The sequence below is a fragment of the Lissotriton helveticus genome, chromosome 5_1, assembly GCF_964261635.1.
Source record: "Lissotriton helveticus chromosome 5_1, aLisHel1.1, whole genome shotgun sequence".
In the NCBI taxonomy this organism is placed as follows: domain Eukaryota; kingdom Metazoa; phylum Chordata; class Amphibia; order Caudata; family Salamandridae; genus Lissotriton; species Lissotriton helveticus.
Window position 1 is genome coordinate 102,447,595 of NC_136065.1, and position 21,971 is coordinate 102,469,565.

General features: G+C 47.3%; 1 protein-coding gene across 1 annotated transcript in view; it reads left to right on the forward strand.

The window, feature by feature from the left end:
- The window catches only part of LOC144754226 (E3 ubiquitin-protein ligase TRIM39-like), a 97,944-nt gene that overhangs the window by 7,940 nt on the left and 68,033 nt on the right, over positions 1-21,971 (forward strand). Inside the window, exons 2-3 of the mRNA XM_078641816.1 lie at positions 451-546; positions 11,058-11,288. Of these exons, the coding sequence (XP_078497942.1) occupies positions 451-546; positions 11,058-11,288 (327 nt within the window). The remainder of the gene's footprint in view (positions 1-450; positions 547-11,057; positions 11,289-21,971) is intronic.

The following is a 21,971-nucleotide window of genomic DNA, read 5'->3' on the forward strand; positions in this document are numbered from 1 at the left end:
TGACCTCCCGCCCAGGCAAGGAATGTAGATACTTTCACTAGGTGCTTTGAAAATGTCACTTGGACCAGGTTTATTTTTTTAAAGTAGATCCACAACTAAATGTTATTATGGGTTTTTGCATAAAATGCTAATGTCTTTATCGAGTAGAAGTATCTGCCAGTGATGAAGCTAGTTTACCTGGAGCAGGAATTCAGACCTAGTCCTTTCAGATATGAAAAGGTCCAAATAAGTGGCACCCTTTTGTGTCCTTGGTTGTGATACTTGGGACTGGTGCTTAGAATCGTGATATGTGTGACTGGTACTTACAATGTGGATATGTTTGGGTGGTTCTCACATTAATGACTGGTACATTCAGTCAGGGCACGTGTGTTAGGTTCTGTAGTGCCTCTTTTCTGTACGTAAGACTGCACTCTACAGATCTACACTCATTTCTTGCACTCTCATCTGCAGGTAAAACTTCAAGAGTGGCTGCGTCTTCTGAAGAAAGAGGAGGAATATATTCTGGAGTCTAAAGTGAAGGAAGAGGAACACTATAAAACCATGAGGGTGAGTGGCTGCAGTCAGCGCTGTGTCTCTGTATTTGTATTTGCCCATATACTTGTGTGTACCTGTTAAAAATAGGGGTCTCTAGTTGGCAAGGACTTGCACCTGAATTTATTGGCTTTGAGTTTGTGCTTCCACATGTAAATGTCTGTGCGTTGGCATATCACAAGGTCTTATGGTATTTGTGAGTGTGCAAATACATGTGTGCACCTAAATAAGTGTGTGACTTAGTAAGCATGCATGGGTCTGTATGAGTGGGTGCCTCTGGGTTTGTGTATGCATAAAGTGAAGAGATCTATCTGTGAGTGTGTGCATCTATGTGCACATGCTTGTGTGCATCTGTATGAATGTGTACCTGTCAGTGGGGTTCATATGTATGGTTCAGGATTTATCTATCCATTCATTGGTCTGAGCACACCTGGTGTAAGGCCCTTCCTAAACCAAAGTGTTAACATTTTAATCATTCTAAGAAGGTGCACAGAGCACTCAACAAAATGCACACAGCTATAGACCTCTAGGGTTTTTTCCAATAAGGTAAATACATTTTTATTTTTTTTAATACAATGAGACCTACATTTATTCATATGCTGTATTCCCAATGCATTTCGGGTTGTTAACCCTTCATCAGGGGAACTGCAAAAATAACATATGTTTACACAATCTAACCATTGACAGACCAGGAACCGTGTGTTCATTGCACGTGCTTATACATGCGAATTTCAAACCTTTATTAAACGAGGGATGTAATTAGTGTGTTCTCCACCGACATTAAAACATGAATGATAACCCCATGTTCATAGAGAGGTATTGAACAATTAGCCAGATGCAACTATGTGAGATAATGTGTTCACCTATTGTCACGAGTGTCTCATATGCAACCCAATACCAAAAAAAGTGACAAAAGGAAAAACCGTCACCTTCAACTCTGTGTGCTGTGCAAAAAAACCTAGTTACTAAATCTTGCACGCACCGGAAGAATTGATAAAGACGATCGTACAGAGTACTGGATTCAGGATATGTGCTAGCCCATTAGAAAAGTACGAACTTACTATTAAAACCAAGAATACCACAACTACAATATTCAACTCTCAAAACCCAATGGGTTACTTACAGAAGTGTTAATGTATTTCAACAACTACCACAATGACACACAGTTGAATATCATAAGAAACGATTCTCTCCAAAATTACATATCACGTTAACATAACATTTCATTCCTTTCATTGAGTCCCTTTGGTAGTGCTGTCTGTAATTGTTTGATCCAAAAGTTTTCCCTCTGAGCTAACAATTTGTGTATGTCTTTGTTTGGTGTGGGGTGAGTCTTTCTAAGATGGTAAAACTAAGTTGTGGTATGATGTTTCATGTCTACCCAGTGCGCTGCTAAACATGAGTTTATGTTCATCGTCCTTATGTTTTTTATCTTCAATTATCCTGATTCTGGATTTTTCCTGGTATTTTCCCCATGTATATTAAGCCACACGGGCATTTGATTGCATAAATAAGTGTCTCAGAATTGCAATCCGAAAAAATATTTCGACTTCATCGTTCTACGGGTGTGTGGATGGGTATATGTATTCCCTACAATGAAATTGCTGCATTGACTGCAATTGAAACATTTTCTCATGCCTGAATAGGTATTATCAGTTGATGCCAATTTTTTATTTGGAAATTTCTTTTAGGTTTTTGGACCGAGACCGTGCAAACAACGGTTTTGCTGTAAACGGGTCCCAGAATTCACGTTCCTGTTCCAATACCTCCCATCTCTGAAGTATGATACGTTTGATGGCTGGGGATTTCGTAGAGCGCTTTAACACGCACACCTCTTTGTTGAGAGGATTTTTGGGACTGTTCCATGCCATGATATTCCATATACATCTCTGAAGCGCAGAACATTGAATAGAGTTCATCCAGATCAGCAATTCATAACCTGTCGTTTGGGGACCCTTTGAGGTCCGCTACACCTACCTTATTTATTTGTTCAGTGTTTTCTATAGTGCGAACAAGACCCAAAAATTGGGTGTCGGAGCGCTTTACATAACCACCCCTTTCATAATCAGCAGATATTCAATTCTTTAACAAGTGTATAAACTTATTCAATAATATTGGCAAATGCTAACCCTTACCCAACCCACAACATATTGAACAATAAAAGAAATCACTAGGATATAGTAAAACATTCCATAACTTAATTAGGTATCCAAATACGACCGCTCCAGATATCCTAGATATCTTCATTGGTTATATTATTGCTACTCTAAACAAATATACATCGATCGAGGTACTTGTCTATAGACAGCCTCCCTGTAGGCGGTTAAGGGACTAATTGTCTTTAGCCTATCTGAGCATAGCTATTATAGTTCCATCAAAGAAGGGTAAGTTAGTTTATGCAATGACCAGTTTCTTTGATCTGCTATCAACAGGACTTAATCCAACTTACAGTAGTTTACTTGAACAGCTGACTGTAGCGGGTCGATGGGTTGTCTGCTGAACTTAGAATAGTCTTAGTGTAGCCTGATGTTTGTTATGGGAGAAATTGACCCATCAGAAAGGACGTAGTTTCCTTTTGTAATCATGGACCATATGTGATTATTTTAATATTAGGTGAGAGCTAATTCCAAATCCTTGGTGCAGCTCCTGTGAACACTCTTATCGTATGATCTCTTCTTACGGAAGAATGTTGGTTTTAGTAAAATATCTTTAGATCCCCTGGCAGGTCTACTGCCTCCCAACAACGTGATTTTCTGGGCCAGGTAATGTAGAGCTTTGTGGTGTATTGCCTTGTGTGTGATACATGAAATCTTGAGCTTTATGCTTGCCTCGTACGGTAGCAAATTGAGCGCTTTCAGATGTGGAGTTATGTGGTAAAATCTTTTTGATCCAGGAAGAAGTCTGGCTGCTGTATTGAGACCTGCTTTTAGGGGAACTGTAGAGATCTTAGGAAGCCCTGAAAGGGTCGCACATCTGTACTCCATTCTTGATATGACCAGTGCCTGGACTGCCAATTTGAGATCATCTGATTCGATGAACGGATTCAATATTTTGAGGTAACTCAGATAGAAACAAGCGTTTTTTGCCATTGTGTTGATGTGTGTTTGCATTTTTAGTTCTTTATCCAGAGTGATTCCAAGATTTTTGGTTGAGTTTACTAGAATCGGGGCAACCGTTTAGTGCAGTGATCCTCTTGGTCCATTCCTTAATCCTGGCTGCACTTTTAGGAGGGGAGAGTAAGCATAGCATCATCTACTATATGTAGGCTTGTTGTTTCCGTGCTGTGATCTGATCTGAACCCTGATTGGTAGTCATTTAGTAGCTTAAATTCAGTAATATGTTGATTTTAGCTGTTGAGCACATTTTTCTAGTGCTTTAGCTAGTAAGGGATGGTTGTTACCGGCCTAAAGTTGTTTGGATCCGAAGGGTTCTCTGCAGGTTTTTTAAGAGAGTGATGACCTGTCCAGTTTTGAGACGATTGGGAATGATCCTTGGGCTAGTGATTCATTAATTATCTTAGTCCAATAGGGGACGACCATGTGGTTGAATGAGGGCCAGCATTTAGCAGGAAGAGGGTCATTTTATTGGGTTTCAAGTTTAGTAAGGTTTTTGTAATGTCATGTTGGTCATCCTGTGTGTCAGTGATAACGTTTAAAGGTGTCATTTCCATAAACGTCATAGTACTTGAAAAACTCTTTTGCAATTTTCGTGTAGTGATTTTACTAATGCACACTTCATTATTTAGTGGTTGTTACCTCACTTGTCGCTATACCTCCTGATAGTATTGACAGCTGAGTGCCCGTTCATTGATGTAAGACACTGTGTACCTGATCAGAGCTCTGCACTCCAGACTCAGGGTTTTTGCACAGCCAGACCTCATTTGAACAGCTCGGAGAGAGGTGGATGGTCTCCAATCTTGTAAGGTGAGGTTGTTTGCATCTGATGTCCTGGGGTCTGTTCTACTGTGGCTCTGCAAAGTGGGCCAAAGACATCCCTTTCTGCCCTTGACTCAGGATAGCGAGATCGAGCAGTCAAATGCTTTTCATCAAGACAGAGGGCGGGGCATTCACTCAGAACTCAGCAGCCAACCAACACAATAATGTTGAGTCTAGCTCATTACTTAATTTTAGTTAGGAAGAAAGATCTTTGAGTTCACAGAAAATTAAAATATCAAAAAGTTCAATAAAGTCACAATTACGTGGTTACATTGTACAATCTCCAGAAAGACACAACCCCCTCCTCTGGTGCCCTTTTCCCTCTCTAGGAGTTTTAATGTCTACGGTCCACGGGATGTCATACGGGAGTAGGCCTTATTCGAGGACAAAGGTGCACTTGCTCTAGATCACCATATGTGTAAATGTATGTAAATGTATTTGAGCTTGTAAAGCACACTGCTACCCGTCCGTAGGTTTCCTGGCACTGTATAACTCTGGGGAACCCGTCCTGGCTTTCCCTGTGGGATGGTCCCTGCTGGGAGTCCCCAAGGTGGAGCCAGGCATCCCCAGAATTGATGGGGCCGTTGTGGAGATGAGGCAAGCTAATGCCCAGAGTTGCAGAGTGGAACCCCTGATTAGAGTAGGCACCGAGGAGAGAATTATCGAGTCCACTGACCCAAGTCCACGACCCAGCCGCGTCAGGAATTGAACCCTGGTCCCGGGCCGACTTCTGCTTCCGGGTCTGCCGCCTCTAACCAGTGAGCCACACCACTCCACTACCGGCTCATGTGCAGAACATTTCAGTCTCTTTTGCCTCAGAGTTCACACAGACAAATTGCTCGGATTGCTGATTTCTCTCTGCCTCTTTGGTGGAGTTATGGCTTTGATGGCATTGGCGGGCATGCTCGGCGGACCGGTTCCTTTAGCAGCGGCTTCAGTTAAGTGAAGCTGTGGTGGCAGCCTCACTCGGGTCAAGGATTGCTGGCAATGATCAGTTCAGCAGTCCTGCACCGCTACACTAGTCTGTGACAGTGGTGGCCCCCAGGCCAGTTGCAGACGAGTGCTCGTTCATAGCAGTTACCACCTCAGGGCAGGGTCTTCAGTGAATGGCTGTCGCTGACAGTTGCAGCCTGCCAGGCTAGATCCATGCTTTCACATCAAATGTTGATGACAGTCCTTTTTGGGTCAGTTCTGACGTCAGGCAGCAGCAAGCACATATCAGGGCATCAGACAACACAATGTTGATTTTCCTTTAAATGGTTTGGCACAGGACACAATGGAAACTGCTCAGGGAGACTGGAAGACCCCACACAACACAGATGTTTCCTGGCTGTTCTCTGAATGGCAGTCCGCTTTCTCTGGGTGTTTCTCATGCTGGAAATATGCTGCATGAGAATCACCCTGGAGAGGTTGTACTGCTGCAGTGCCTGGCACTCTTTCCCTCTCTCGCCGGGCTGGCCTCTAGGTGTGAGGCGCTTCAGCTGTATTCTCAAGAAGAGCAGACTTCAGGTGATGTCCCCTCTCATCTGAGAGACTGTCTGTTATGCAGACTCCATCCATCGGCACACAGCAGTCCTCTGAGTACTATTTATAGCATCCCTTGGTCAAGACGAACTTGGAGTTGAAATAAAAGTGTGTGGGGGGTTGAGTCCTACTTTTATTATACTCATTTTACAGAGAGGGGGTGCAGATCCGCTCTCCAAGGCTTTGGAACTGGTTTGGTTTAATTCTCTTGACTGTTTCTGGATGTCCCTCAGACGCAGCCTTTGCACAAGGTGATGGCACTCAAAGGAGTATGCATTGATGCTGCCTTTAGCAGGAGTGTCCAAAAGAAGGGCACAAGGAAGTGTAGGAGTAGGGTCTGCTATCCTATGGTCACCCCAAATTTTTGCTTTTTGCTTCACTGGTTTATGACTTAATGTGGCTGTGGGCCTGCTAATCAGACCCACAGCCTGCTGTTCTCTCTCTAAATTAATACCAATGCACATTAGGTGCAGTACGAAATTGGAACTGGTTCACCTTATTGGCCCCTGTAACAGTGTACCCAGGGCATAGGTGCTTCCAAGGCCTACCAGGGGCTGCAGCACGTATTGTGCCACCCCTGGCCTGGCCTCCATATTTGACACAACTGGCTGATCACTCAGCTGGGGTAAGTCGGTGTAACCACCCCTTACTTAGGTATAGTATGCATATGCCTAACCTAAAATGAACACATGTTCCTATCAGCCACTCCTATGGAAGGCCTCATCAATCCTGGAGGCAGAGTGCTTGGAAATATGTGAGATGGTGCTCTAGCATGAGCTGAGCCTGTCTGCAGCTTTCGGAACCTTGTCCTTTAGCTGTTCCATGATACTGCCATACCATATACTCTTAAGTGCATTATAATCCTCGCGGTTAAATGCTATCTTTGGTTTGGCTTTATCGAAACATGTCGAGTAAGGTGTTGTACGAATTGGAATACTACCCCCTCGCCAGTTCTCGCGATGGGGGTAGCAATCCACCCTTCTAGAGGGACACGACATGTACCTAACCTGAAACCCGGGTAAAGTTAAACCGAGCCTCAGCATCACAAAATGGATGCTGCCACCACAGACACAAGTCAGACCTCCTGGTGCTGGGAGTCCTTCCAGCGAGGGTGGCTTGGACAAAGGGTTTCCTGCCTTGGGAGGTGCTAGCACCACCCCAGACAGGATTTTGTGTATTGGGTAGGACAGGGCTGAATAGAATCAGACATGCCTGGGGCACACAATGTGTCCCTGTGCATAGGCCAGTTCAAACCGGTGCTGGGGCTTTCCAGCCCCAGTCCTGGTGCGAAACTGGACAAAGGAAAGGGGGTGTAACCACCCCCCTTCCTGGTCCCACCCAGAGGAGGGACCTAGTAGGTGATCCGGCCCCCAGATTTGGAATAAGAGTAGGAGCTGTGTCCTGAGACTTCAGATCATCCTGAACTCGACTTGAAACTAAGAAGAAAACTGGACTTCGACATTCTGCTGCACAGCAGACTGAAGAGAATCTCCCTTGTGGCCAAGGAGTGACCACCCTGTGAATACAGGCACCAACCAGCAACTCGACGTCTGCTTTGCCGCCGCCTCCTGCCGGAGCCGGAGCCCAGAGCCTGACGAGACCCAGACTCCCAGACATCTCAGAACCCGATCCACAGTCCCTAACAAGAAGAGACCCGTGGAGGCACCGAGAGACATGGGACCGGACATCTTGGAAGACCCCCGAAGAGCTGACTGCGCAGCACCCGAGGCACCCTCAATGCTGTGCTTTGGGGTTTGAGAAGCCCCAACACAGAGCAGCATTTGCACCAAAGATCAGCCCCCCAGCATCTCCACGATCTGAGTGGGGCCCTTTTGCACTATGCCACTCGACGCGCCATCCCGGCCACTTGCCACGTGGCTAGCGGCCATCTTGGCGACGAAACCTACGGTTTACACTGCTGGTCTGGTTGCTCCAGACTGGCCTTGCTCCCCTGAAAAGGAGCACCCGCTCTGACCTTGCTGGTCTGAGTGAGAAGCTTGCATCAATTCCTGCGTGACTTGCTTTTGCCAAGGCCTGTTTGCTCCAATCAAGTTGCTGACACCGCCATCAGCGAGAGCCATCGTGGGACCACTCGTGATCGACTCCTGGACGTCCTTGACCTCTTCGTGTCCACGTGGCTGCAGAGACAATCTTCCCTTCATCACTTGTTTGCACCCGACATTGCCTGGTTCCTTCCTGGTTCCACGGTAGTCACTGGCTAGTGACTTTGAACATTGTCCCCTCTGCTTTCAGGTCTTCACCTCTTCAGATCCACCCTTGGATCCACCGGAACTCTTCTCGTCGACCCGCCTGCAGCATCTTCAGCTCCAAGCACCATCGACCTGCGTGATGAAACCCGACACTACTTCGCACCTGTGCACCCGCTTCCTGTGGGTGAGGTAACTCAGCAACGCCGGTGTTCCCACACTGGTATACACCTCTAGTGCCTGTGTCTAAAGTTTTATCCTTGTAGGTCCAGCGGAAGGTTCCTTAAACACTAACTTTGTAACTTTTACGCACCATCGACATTGCATTGGTGCATGCGTGCACTTTAAGCACTGCACCAGAGTCCCGCGGGCCTTTCCCGACTTCATCACTGCTAGTCCCGAACAGCTCCAGCGATTCTCCAGGCCCTAGGCCTCTTCACTTTCCCCATAGTGGTTCTAATGCACTATTTTAGTATATGGTTTAGGTGGCCCCTAGGGCTCATCCATATTTGTGCAACTTTTGTGTATTTAAACTGTGTTTTGGTTTAACACATTTGCTTCTGTGCTCATAAAGAGTATAGGGGATATTTGTAGTAAATAAATATATATATATTTTCAATAGCTATCTGTGTGGTGTCCTTTCATTTGGTATTCAAGGGGATTGTGTATGGTAAAACAGCTTGCTTCACATGCCTTTACAGAGTTTAGCCTAAGACTGCTTAGTCCATGCTACCCCTAGGATAGCTTGTCTATAAGGATGACTTTACAACCTCCACCAGAAGGGTTGCTTGGCATGGTACAAGGTGATCACTAGAACTAGTGAGCATCATATACCAGGCCAACTTCTCACAGGAAGTGTGAGATCTCTTCACCTGGCTGTCATCAGCAGTCCTGAAGCAGTGATGAGGGACAGACAAAAGGACAGGACATTTCCAGAATCCTCCTCTACACCTAACAGAAACTGCTGTCCTCTGTCAATTCTACCATCTACTAAAGGGCAGTGCTTGGAAAGAACTCATTAGCAGCCCTCTGCTAAGGACTGAACAGAATTTCTAAGGGTACCTGTATATTAGTGACGCAGTATAGGAATATAACATTTCCCCTGTATACTAGTGACATATTACAGGAGCACAACCCTCCACCTGTATACTAGTGACATATTACAGGAGCACAACCCTCCACCTGTATACTAGTGACACAGCACAGGAGCACACCCCTCTACCTGTATACTAAAGACACAGCACAGGAGCATAACCCTCACCCTGTATACTAGTGACACGACACAAGTGCACCCCTCTACCTGTATACTTGTGATGCACCACAGGACCCAATCCCTCCAGCTTTATACTAGTGATGTATATAGGTTATAGGTGCACAACGATGTACCTGTATGCTAGTGACACAGTACAGGAGCACAACCTTCTACCTGTGTACTAGCGATGCAGCACAGGAGCACAGCCCTTTACCTGTATATTAGTGACTGCACTAGAGCTCAACCTTCTATCTGTAACTAGTGACACTACACAGGAGCACAACCCTTTACCTGTATACTAGTGACACAGTACAGGAGCACAACCCTCTACCAGTATACTAGTGACACTGTACAGGGGCACAACCCTTTACCTGTATACTAGTGACCCAGTACAGGAGCACAACCCTCTACCAGTATACTAGTGACACTGTACAGGAGCACAACCCTTTACCTGTATACTAGTGAAACCGCACAGGGGAACAAACCTCTACCAGGAGTGGAGACGTAACAAACTCTACAGCATTTGAGTCCAGCTCTTCATGGTGACAACAAAGAGAAATACCTCTCAACAGCTGATACCCTCCTATTCCTGCTGCAGTGAAATGTATTTCACCTGAAAACTCACACCCTCCTGTCCTAGGATAGGCTGAGATGTCTGACCAACCTCCTCGCCCATCACCTATAGGAAATTGTGATCTACCTGCAGACACTGATGCAGTAACTGATATATATATATATATAATAATTCTCAATTGCACAGCAGCACAATTGATGTCCGGTCTAATTTTAAATGTGAAATTACCCACATAATCACTCTGAATGAGGGATATAATAGGTTAATGTCACATTGTATTCTGCACAGCCAGTGTCCTGGCTCCACCTCTTTTACATGCTCATGTGTCGGTCACATACACTCACACTTGACTTCAGCCAGTCTCTCACGAATGTATGACGTTACAACAAATTCCGTTGCAACGCATGCCTTTACCACGCATGCGTTACAACGGAATTCGTTTTCCACGCATCACCTTTACCTCGAATATTCCTTTACCACGCATACATTTACAACGTTTTTCGTTGTAAATGTATGCATGGCGAGGGCATACTCTTGATAAAGGTTAAAACTCTCCCCTTACATGCCCCCAGCCTCACTCCTTATATTTACCCCTGCCCTTAACCCTATATATATATATATATATAAAAACGTTGTAAATGTATGCGTGGTAAAAGATTTCGTGGAAACGGCTTCGTTGTAGAGGCCGTTTCCCGTCTCTCCCCTCAGTCTGTCCCTGGGTCTTTGACTGTCTCTGCCTGCGGTGAGTTCCCTCTCTTGTGTTTTCTCCATGGAGGGAACTTTCTTGCTGCTTTACAAATTCTGACCTCTCTATGGTTTGTGAGGGGTCTGTGGGGAGAGGGCAGGAGTGTGAGGACGGACGGCAGATGGTAGAAGGAGGATACTTAGTCTGCTGTTCACAAATGAGGAAAAGCACTTTAGTTTTTGAAGTTTGAAAGAACCTGAGCCCCACCCCCCACGATTCTCACCCAAAGGATGGCAGCGCTAGTAGGAAGCTCCATAATATCTAACCAGCTTTTCTTTGCTCCTGACAGGACAAGTTAAGAACTGAGAAGCGGAAAATTAGATCGGAGTTTGAAAAACTGCGGCAACTCCTGAAGGAAAAAGAGCAAACCTTGCACAGGAGACTGCAGGAGATGGAGAAGCAAATCACCATGGTAGAAAATGCAAACATCACCAAACTGTCCAATCAAATCACCTCTCTCAATGATCTAATAACAGAGATAGAACAGAAGTGTGAGGAGCCAGCGTGGGAACTTGTGAAGGTGAGACACAGTTTGATATATACAAGGATAAGAAGAAATATTCATAATTTGCATGCAGCAATAAATGTGTGCGGGTCATTGCACAGTGACCCCATGCACTCTGACAGCCGCTATCAACATACAGACTGTGATCCCAAAGCAATATATAAACACTGCAAAATAGTGACTTCCTACAGTGTCACATAAATGTCTATAACAATTTTTAATTTGCCTTTCATGTTTTATGTGTTACATCACATTTATACACAGCGGCAAATTTCCCTCCCCCCCCCCTCTTTCCATATAAACTATTATTACAGTTTCATTTTAGCAGGTGTATGCCTGATGCCTGCAGGTTTTTAATGCTTTCTTTGTCATTTTCTTTCTGTAATACATGGAATTCATAACCAATGTTTTTTATTTCTGTTATTGGTTTTAAAGTAATTTTAGATAAGGCTTTTTTTCAGCTTTTCCATCATCAGAAACTTTCAGTTACCTCCCTCAGCTTTGCATTGTCTATTTCTTATTTAAGCCTGTGTGTTTGCATACAATTGCTGTAATGTCTGTCTACAGGCGTACGTTTTAGGTCGAGCCTCGCAGTGCGCATGCGCTGCACTGCAAGACATGGTGTATTCTGTACATGGGCTCCAAGCTGGCCCATCGCTTGTCATTGGTTGTTCTGGTTCCCTTTTTAAATTCCTTACTTTTGAATGGTAAATCGTGCCCATCTGTCTCCTTTTGGTGTCGTTCCCTTCCAAAGTGACTGGCCCTGTTACTGGGCTCATTTCATTTCAGTCCATTTCAGTTTTTCACGCACTGTTTTTCCCAATTGCCTGCCTCGTGTTCTGGAAATGTTGCAAGCACAAGAAGCTGACCAGTGTTACTGCTTTCCCCTCCCACCCACCTTTTCTCTGTGTTCTCCCCTTCGCACCTTAGCTTTCTCTTACGATCTACAGATTCTGGGTCACTGAAGATTGCGTTGAGCGCTCACAAAGTTAGAATGTTAGAAATTTGACTTTACTTGCTAGCTCTCTTTCACCTAGTCTTTCATTTTTAGCATTGTATTTCGCTTGCTCAGGGCTCCGTTGCTCCGTTTTTGGAAAAGGGGCTGTAAATCTTGTTCTTTATCTGGTCACAAATGTGGCAGCTGTGTCTCTGCTCCAAGTGGTAATACCCCTTTCTTAGTCCCCTATGCAGTGCTGCAGCTGTGTCTCTGTTCCCTGTGGTAATTGCTCTTTCTTAGTCCTCTTGGCAGTTCTGCAGCTGCTTCTCTGGTCACAGTGGTAATTCCTCATTCTGCATCCTGTAGTCAGTGCTGCAGCTACTTCTCTAGTCCTAGTGGTAGTTCCTCATTCTCAGTCCTCTAGCCAGTGCTGCAGCTGCGTCTTCTTTTCCCTGTGAGAATTCCTCCGTCTAAGTCCGCTAGGTAATGCTGCAGCTACCTCTCTGTTCCCAGTGGTAATTCCTCATTCTTAGTCCTCTGGACTGTGCTGAAGCTCCTTCTTTGGTCCTGAGAGTAGTTCCTCCATTCTAAGTCATCTAGACAGTGTTACAGCTGGGTCTCTGTTCCCAGTTATAGTTCCCCAATCATAGTCCTCTAGGCAGATCTGCAGCTGCGTCTCTGTTCCTAGTGGAAATTCCTCATTCTTAGTTCTCTAGCCAGTGCTTCTTCTCTGGTCCCAGAGGTAGTTCCTCTTTCTTAGTACTCTCACATACGGTGGTGGGAGCGCTTTAGGAAAGCTCCAGTTACATTACACCAGGTCAGGTTAACATTTTTGTTTTTAGGTGCGCAGACTTTAAGTGATGTCGACGCCATCCTTGTTTAATCATTGTTTCCTCTCTACCCAACAAATAGGAACATTTTGTTGTTGGTGCTACATCTAGTGCTTCCATACCCAGGGGCTGGGACAGATGGCTTGCTGGAAAATGGATGGTGCGAGCAATATTTTCAATGGGAAACTCTGGAGAAGGGTGCTTGGTGAATAAAGACCTGGGGAAGGAGAGATGTGACGTCTCTGCCATTGGAAAGTAGTTCACTGCTTTTTTAGGTCTCGCCTACGCAGCACGCCTGTGATGACTTTGTGTCCTTTCTGAGAAGGTTGGTTAATGGTGCAGCCACCTCGGCAAAGCATGGTATGAACCGGCGGTAGTACCTTACCAGACCTAGGAAGGCCCGGAGATCTCTTTTAGTAGCGGGAAAAGGAACTGTAGCTATCGCTCATACTTTCTCGCTTTGAGGAGCTATGGTACCCTCCCCCAGTACATATCCCAGGTAGTTCACACTATGAAATGCTGCTCTCGATTTTTTGGCATTGATGTGGAGTCGCGCTCTACGTAGCGCTGTGAGGATGGTTTGCAGATGAAGCAAATGTTCCTCCCAGCCATGGCTATAAATGACGATGTCGTCCAGGTAGGCTGAGCTGAACGAGATGTAGGGCTGTAAGACCCTGTTCATGAGGCGTTGAAATGTCGCCGGGGCCCCATGGAGTCCAAAGGGAAGGACCGTGAACTCATAGGCACCATCGTCCGTCACGAAGGCGTTTTTCTTCCTGTCCTCCTCACGAAGAGGCACCTGCCAATACCCCTTCGTGAGGTCGATGGTCGTGATGTATCTGGCGTTGCCTATTTTCTCTATTAAATCGTCCACACGAGGGATAGGGTAGGTATCAAAGTGAGACACCGCGTTCAAGGCCCGGAAGTCCATACAGAAGCGTTTGGACCTGTCTGGTTTGGGTATCATCACTATTGGGGACGACCAATGGCTCTGGGAGGGTCGGATTACGCCTAATCTAAGCATGTCTTGGACTTCCCTTCGGACTGCTTCTTTTCTGGCTGCTGGTATCCTATAAGGCCGTTGTTTTACCACTTTCCCCGGAAGGGTCTCTATGCGGTGTTCGGCTAGGTTAGTCCTCCCTGGTATGTCAGAAGACGTCGCCGAAGGCCTTCAGGGCGTCTGCCAACTCTGTCTTCTCCTGGGAGGTCAACCCCTGGTTGACTACCAGTTGATCCAAGGTCGAGGTGTTTGGGAAGCTTGTCGGACCGACAAAATGACCCGCTCTTGGTAAGGGTCCCAGCCATTCTTTCAACATATTAATGTGGTGCGTTTGTGTTTTAGTGGGCGACAGGCGTAACCTGTAGGTAGTTTGACCGATGGCTTCAGTAATCTGGAACAGGCCTTGCCACTCATTTTTGGTTTTGTTACTTATGGTTGGTAACAACACGAGAGCCCACTTTCCGACGGCGATTTTTCTCAGCTTCTTTCCTTTGTCATATGTCTTTTTATACCTCTCGTGTTGGTGTTCCATGTTGGAGTATGCTAGTTTTCGTAGCTTTCCCAGTTTGGTTCTCAGCTGAGTGGTATATTCCAACATGCTCTTCTGTTCTTGGAATTCCTCATTTTCCCACATTTCCCCCCGTGATTTCCAGGAGGGACCGTGGCATTCTTCCATATAAGAGCTCTAAGGATGAACATCCCAGGCTACTTTGTTTCTGAGCCCGTATAACATACAGGGCGATAGGCAGAAGTCTGTCCCAGGTAGGTCCTTCAGCTGTCAGCATTTGTTTTAGTGTTAGCTTGAGGGTCTGGTTGTACCTTTCAACAAGGCCATCTGTTTGGGGGTGGTACACCGAGGTCTTTAGATGCTTGATGTCTAGAGAGGCACACACTTCTTTCATCAGTTTCGATGTAAAGGGGGGGGGGGGTCCCCTGATCCGTCAGCACCTCTTTGGGGAACCCCACGCGAGAAAACAGCTCTACAAACTTCTAGGCGATGGCTGATGTTGTGGTGGTTCGCAAAGGAAAGGCTTCCACAAACCGGGTCGCGTAGTCGACTATCACGAGGGCATACAGGTTCCGCTGCCCGACTTCGGCAAGAGACCAATTATGTCCATGCCGACCCGTTCGAACGGGACTCCTATGATGGGCATCTTCTGTAGAGGCGCAGCGGTTGGTCGGTGGGTGTTTCTTCTTTGGCATACTTCACATTTGGCACAGAAGTCTTGTACGTCTCGATAGATTCCAGGCCAAAAAAAAATGCCGAAATATACTGTCCATGGTTTTTTCCTTGCCTGCATGGCCGGCCGTCAAATGGGCGTGAGCGAAGAAGAGTACCTGTTCCCGAAAGAATCGGGGCACCAACAGTTGTAGCTCTCCATCTTGCCTGGCCTGGCGGTATAGCAATTCGTTCCTAATCAAGAAGCGGGGTACGTCTGTGGGTTGAGTCCATCCGGGGCGTGTGCGTTTTCCCAGGCGTGGAATAGGGTCCTATCTTCTCCTTGAGCAAAGCGAAAACTCCTATCAATAACCCATGGTTCGGGGGACAGGTATGTGGGTAGGCTCCCCCTCTGTACCGGTCGGGAAAGGGTCTCCCTAAAGAGGGAAAGGAATTCGGGGTTGTCTGTCCCCAGGATCATGTCCTCTGGCAGGGAATCCACCACCCCTACCCGGACCATACAGGGATCTCTATCTGGTAGGGTTATGGTAATGGAGGCCACAGGGTAGGGCTTCACATCCCCGCACACACCGTATATATACACTGGACTCTGGGGGTTCATCTGTTCGGGATTGACAAAGCGCGTCTGGATTACTGATTGTCTGCACCAAGAATCTAACAAGGCCCTTACCCTGTAACCATTCATCCTCATACTCACATAGAATGTGCTGCCCATTTCCGCTGAGTACATCACGGTTTTCGGGAGGTAACCGACCTCCATGGGCTCCTCTTGTGTCTTGCTTTTGGAGCACATTCTCGCTATGTGACCCCACTCACCGCACTCGAAGCACTGAGGACCTTTATTCAGGGGAGACATCATTCCCGTAGGCCGAAATAGTCTGGGAACCTCGGTCCCGGCTTTGTGTCTCTTGTCCACCTTTGTGGGATGTATGGGTTTGAGGGCCTTCTCATGCTCCCAAGGGGTTGTCTTAGGCTGGGCTCGAGCATATTGTGAGGCCATTTCTATGGCTTTTTCGACGGAAATCCCCACGTGTTGACGCAGCCAGCGTTGGGTGGCATAGGGCAATGCCTCCATAAATTGCTCTAAGTACACTTTATTCAGAATGTCCTCTTTGCTGCACAGGTCCGGTCGCAGCCACTTATCTGCGGCCATCTTTAATCTAAAGAAAAGTGTCTTCGGGTTCTCCCCTTGAACCCCTCTTTCCTTTCTAAAGCGAACGCGATAGGCCTCTTGATCCAGACCTAAATGATCCAGGATGACCATCTTAATGGTCGCATAGGGGGTAGTACCTAGGGGGTTAGAGGCCTGATCAGCTGATTGGGCTTCTGCTGTGAGGAGGGGAGCTAAAAAGAACGGCCATTTCTCTTCGGGCCAGCTCATTGCACGGGCGGCCCTTTCAAAGTTTAAAAGGAAGGCGTCCGGGTCTTCGCCATGCACATTTTTGGAGGGCCATACCGGTGGGATGGGGGCTGTGCAGGCGCACCTCGCCGGGGATGGTCAGGGTGAGAGGCGTCACATTCCTAAGGCTTTCCAGCTGGGCCGTTATGGTTGTTGTGAACAGTTCACGGTCTGCCTGTGCTAAGGTAAGTTGGCTTTCCACAACCCATTCCAACTTTTCTTGGCCTTTGATTATGTGCTCGATCAGGGCCTCCATCTTTTTGGTACAGACGGATGGTGGAGGGGATCCCACTTCTGACACCAGTTGTCCCGAGGGGGTCGGGACGTGCGGGGTTTCGGCTACTGGGCTGGGACTGACTGGAGGTGTCGGGGTAAAGAGAAACACTGGCGCCTTGAGTAAAGGTTTCAGGGAAGGCTTTATTGGTATATATGTCTTTTTCATCAAGGGGGTTGCTCGTTCTCTCGTATGCACTGCAGGGTCCAAAGGAAAAGTAGCTTGCTCCAGCTTGGCTATTCCTGGTAAGAGGACAGGGGCTGTCGTGCTCCGGAAGGGGACGTCTCTCCGCTCCGTTTTCCTCTCCGGTACCGAAAATAAAGGAAACTTGAGTCGGATAATTGCTTGGTTCAGGGAACACTCTTAAGGGCCGGGAGTGAGGGAAACCAATTGTGATAAGGTGCACACTTCTAAAACAAAGGGTGTGGTAGGAGTGCACGTGAACGGACAGGGTACTTTACAAAGGGCTGTACAATATCTATACACGGGGCTGACTCCTCCGCCCGACCCAACCCACTACCCGGCCCCGTACCTCTTGTAGCCACGCTCCTCCCGTGGGAACGTGGCGGGGCAAAGCGTAGAAATGTTGGCCTCCTGGCGTGTCGCTCCCAGTCTCTTTCGGTTCTGGATAGCGCCGTCCGTCTTCCTCGTTGTCAGCTACCTCCAGGGAAACGCCGTCCGTCTCGTCTCTCCTACTTGCTCCTTTTGACGTGGTGACACTGTCGAGGGGCGGGGCCTCTTCTTGGTCCGGGGTCTTAAAGGGGCCAAACGAGTTGTCATCCGGCCAGCCCGACTCAGGTTCCTTGGTCCAAGGACAAGGTGGTAGCTGTGTTTGAAAGGGGCAAGGTGAGAGGGGGGTGGCGGACCACCAGTCCGTTGGGATAGTCATATTCGGTCCGCACGCCCCATCACACAAACATATATTCCTAAATCACACTGTATGACCCAGTGTGTAGTAATTGTATATCTCTTCAATCCCTGCCAGCACAGCACCCATAATAATATGCTGCATGGCTAAACAATTATAAGGTCCTAAAGGCGAGACCTATTGGCCTTGCCAATGTTTTTTTTTTATATGTATTTTCTTTTGTTGGGGAGGTTGCAACACACCAAGCAATTCTAGTGACCTTGATATAAGGAGGCCAAGGAGCAAAATGTGATAAAACAAGATAAAAATATTTAACATAATTAGAGGCAAAATCTTTGTCACTTGTCTCAGAAGTTTGAAAACATTTCTGTTCAACAGAGCTTACTTTTCTCCTAGTGAAGGTGGCTACATATTGTTGCCTGCACCAATCTCCTGTTAGGGTGAACAGTGAGCTTGGTATTTAGAATAGGTAACTGTAAACTCACTGGTATTTTATGTGGCCCCAGATTAAGGTAGAGATTGCTGCATAAAAAACAAGGATTGGTAAATGCATAGGTTTCACCTATGATTATTAATTTTTTGTTGTAAGATTTAGCTTGGTGAACAGGTGTGAAACTGATATGGTAAACTAATACTTGAATGGGGTGACCTAAATGACGGGCACTATGTTACGAGGTGAGTGAAAGGGATAAATGAAGATAAAATCAAAAAGGAAAGCATGAGCGAAGGAGGTACTGAGGAAGCAAGCAAGAAGATAAGTTGGGATTTAGTAAAAAAAAGAAATAGAGGGTCAGTGAGCAAGTAAAACACAAAAGCGAAAAGAAATGAGTGAAATCTGGGTACTGAAAAACAAAGAGCGGAAATGTGGAGTTTGATGAATCAAAGGTATAGGATGTTCTGATCACAGCCCCAAGAGGGACCAGAAGATTTTTTTTTTTCAAAAACCTTTATTGGCTTATTCAGCATTACCAGAATACAATTTTGCATCAAATCTGAGCATCGTACACATTAGGCCATTTGCGGAGTACTTCAAAAATAGGGAAAACCAATCGGACAGAAGCATTGTCTTGTACAACACAGCAATAGCACTGTTGAATAATACATAGCTGTACATTGTGGTGACCGCACTGCAGAGGAAAGAGCAGGTTCTACTGAGTAGAGATGGGGACAGGGAAGGAAGTGGCTACTGACCTGCGGCCGCTGCGGGTGGAGTGCCGGCGGGGAATGCAGGAGAGGCAGCCTGGCTCGGATGTGATCGGGTGTGAAGGTACGTTACTATGGGGCCCCATATATCGGGTGGGCGAGATCTAGCAGGCATGATGTCCCCGAATTCAGATAGTAGGCTCTGACATCTCGAAGCTCCTTCGAGCCAGTGGGAGAACTTAGGTGCCAGCCTATGCTCCCAGCACATGGACACACTGTGCCACGCAAGGACGGGCAGCATTGCGACCAGACGGCGAGAGGCATCCGGGCAAAACTTAACAAAGCCCAGCAGGTATAATGGTGGGTCGGGCTGGACCGGTGCGGAGGTGATCTCAGAGAGGGCGGCACAGACCTCCCGCCAGAAATCCGACACCTTTTGTCATAACCAAGCAAGATGAGAAAAATCCACTTCAGGGACAGAGCAACGCAAACACCTATCGTTAGGGATAAGTCCCAATTTATGAAGCTGAACGGTGGTGCGGTATAGCCTGTGCAAGTATTTGAAGTGTATAAGCAGGAGGCGATTGTTGGGAGATCGTTTCTTCGTCTGATTGCAGCAATAGAGCCAGTCGGCTTGGGAAATGTCCATATCAAGACCCCACGCCACCCGGGCGCGATCAGTGGAGATGGAGGAGGTCGACAGCGTAAGGGTGTATAATTTGGTCACCAGCTTACGGAGGGTGGGGGAGGAATATATGAAGTCAAGAGTGGGAATCTAAGGTGGAGATTGGGGGCACGTGGGATGTAACTCTCTACAGATAGGCCGCAGCTGATAAAAGAGCAATTTGTCCATTGGACAAGAGGTAGCAGGAAGAGAATAGAAGGTGTTTCTGGGTTAGAGATCCACCAGTGTCTCCAGCCACAGGCGGGCGGCGTGTTTGGACATGCCAGATGGTTGAAGGGAAGGCATGGGTGACGTACAATCGGCATAGTATTAGCCGATAACATCGGAGCGTTAGAAAGACAACGCAGTCCCAACCAGGACCAGCGTAAGGTCTCGAAAGTGTCCACTTCAGCTTGTGGGCGACTAGCCGGGCGAACAGGGTGGTGTTCAGCGGCCAAGGGGGGTAGCAAGGTCAGGTGAAGGGCTTGGTGGCATCAGTAAGAGGGAACAACACTGACTTACTCCAGTTCACCTGTATGCCGCAGAATCCACCAAACCGTATTATCTTGCTCACAAGGGGACTGAGGTTTTCTTGGGGGTGGCCGACATACAATGTAATATCATCCGCATACATGGAGACCAAGAGGACACGGGCCGAGAAGCTGATGCCCTTCTGAGTGTGGTGTTGCCGGAGTCTGACAGCGAGAGGCTCCATCGTAAATGCGAAGAGCATAGTGGAGAGCAGGCACCCCTGCCGGGTACTGCATTTGATCAGAATGGGATCAGAAATGTGTCCGTTGATCCGAAGGCGGGTCGAAGGGCGAGTGTAGAGGAATAGAATCTTACGAATAAAGATGTTGCTGAAGCCGAGGCGCGTTAGGAGATGGAATAAAAAGGGCCACTCCAGGGTGTCTAATGCCCTGGTGGCATTGAGAAGAGCAGCCACTGGAGGGAGGCTAGGATTAATCTGATGGAGGACAAAGAATATGGGCCGGAGGTTATGGGATGTGGCGTGGCCTGGAATGAAACCGGACTGGTCAGGAAGGGCGATGAGGGGCATGAGGAGGAGAAGAGGGGAGGCTATCATCTTTGAGAAAATGTTATTGTCCGTATTAATTAGAGAAAGGGGGCGGTAGGAATCGTGGTAATCAGAAGGTTTGTCAGGCTTAAGAAGAAGCGTTATCATTGCCTCAAGAAGCGATGGCGGGAGGAGGCCATTTTCAAAGGAGTCATTGTACATGGCGGCCAGATGCGGCACCAGGAGCGGAGCAAAAGTCTTCTAGAACAAAGCTGGGAGGCCGTCTAAGCCAGGGGCCTTAACACTAGGCAAACTATTAATCACAGCGAATATTTCTTCTTTAGAGAAGGGCTCATCTAGAAATTTACGATGATAGTCTTCGAGCCAAACAAGTGCGAGGGTGCAAAATATTGGTTGGAGTACTCATGCAAAGGGGTGGTGGAGCCCGCGGTGTAGAGTTGTGTGTGTAATAATCCATAAAGTGCATCTTAATTTCCTCAGGGGAGGTGGTTCTAGCGGGGCAGCCATACGGAAGCGCAGCGACATACAATGCAGCATGGGGGGACGAAGGAGGTTGGCCAGGGTCTTGCAAGGCAGATCGCCCTCACCAAAGCAGCGAGCCCAGGCCTCTCTGCCAAAGAAGGAGAGTTCCTGGTCGCCTCCTCAGCTAATTCTGAGTGTTTTTCATGCAGGCGAGCAAGAGTCTCCGAGCTGGGGTGGATGGCATGGCATGAGTAGAGTCCAGAGCCTTTATCTCCAATTTTAGTTTATCTAAAGTGGAGCGAAGAACTACAGATTGTTTAGAAATACACTTGCCGCGAATCACAGCCTTGAAACCCTCCCACAAAGTGGATGGCGAGTCTACAGAGCCGATATTTAAGTCAAAATAGTTAGATATTGCGGTTTGAGTTGCGGAGAGCATTCTGGGGGAGCTGCCAGGTAAAGGCCCGCTGTGGAAAGTGAGGAAGGCGAAGACTAAGCTGGACTGGTGCGTGATCGGAAAGAGTGTGCACAATATTATTAATGGAAGTTAGCCAGGTGAGGACGTCGGGAGAGGTGATCCAAAGATCAATACGGGACCAGCAGCCACGAGCACCGGTGTCACAATTTCACAAGAGTGGGGGCCAGAGCGATCCAGGACTGCAGAAAAAGTCATGTTAAACCCCCCCCCCCCCCCCCCAGAGAAGTGCCGCAGGGCCCAAAGACGAGATACGGTGCCATATATGAGTAAAGAAATCAGGATCGTCCATGTGAGGGCCGTACACAGCCGCAATCGTCAAAGGTTGGGACAGTAGGGAGCCATGCAAAATACCGTACCATCCATCAGGGTCAGTGAGTACCTGAGTTGTATGCCACGGAAGCCCCCTTCATATCAAAAGGGACAC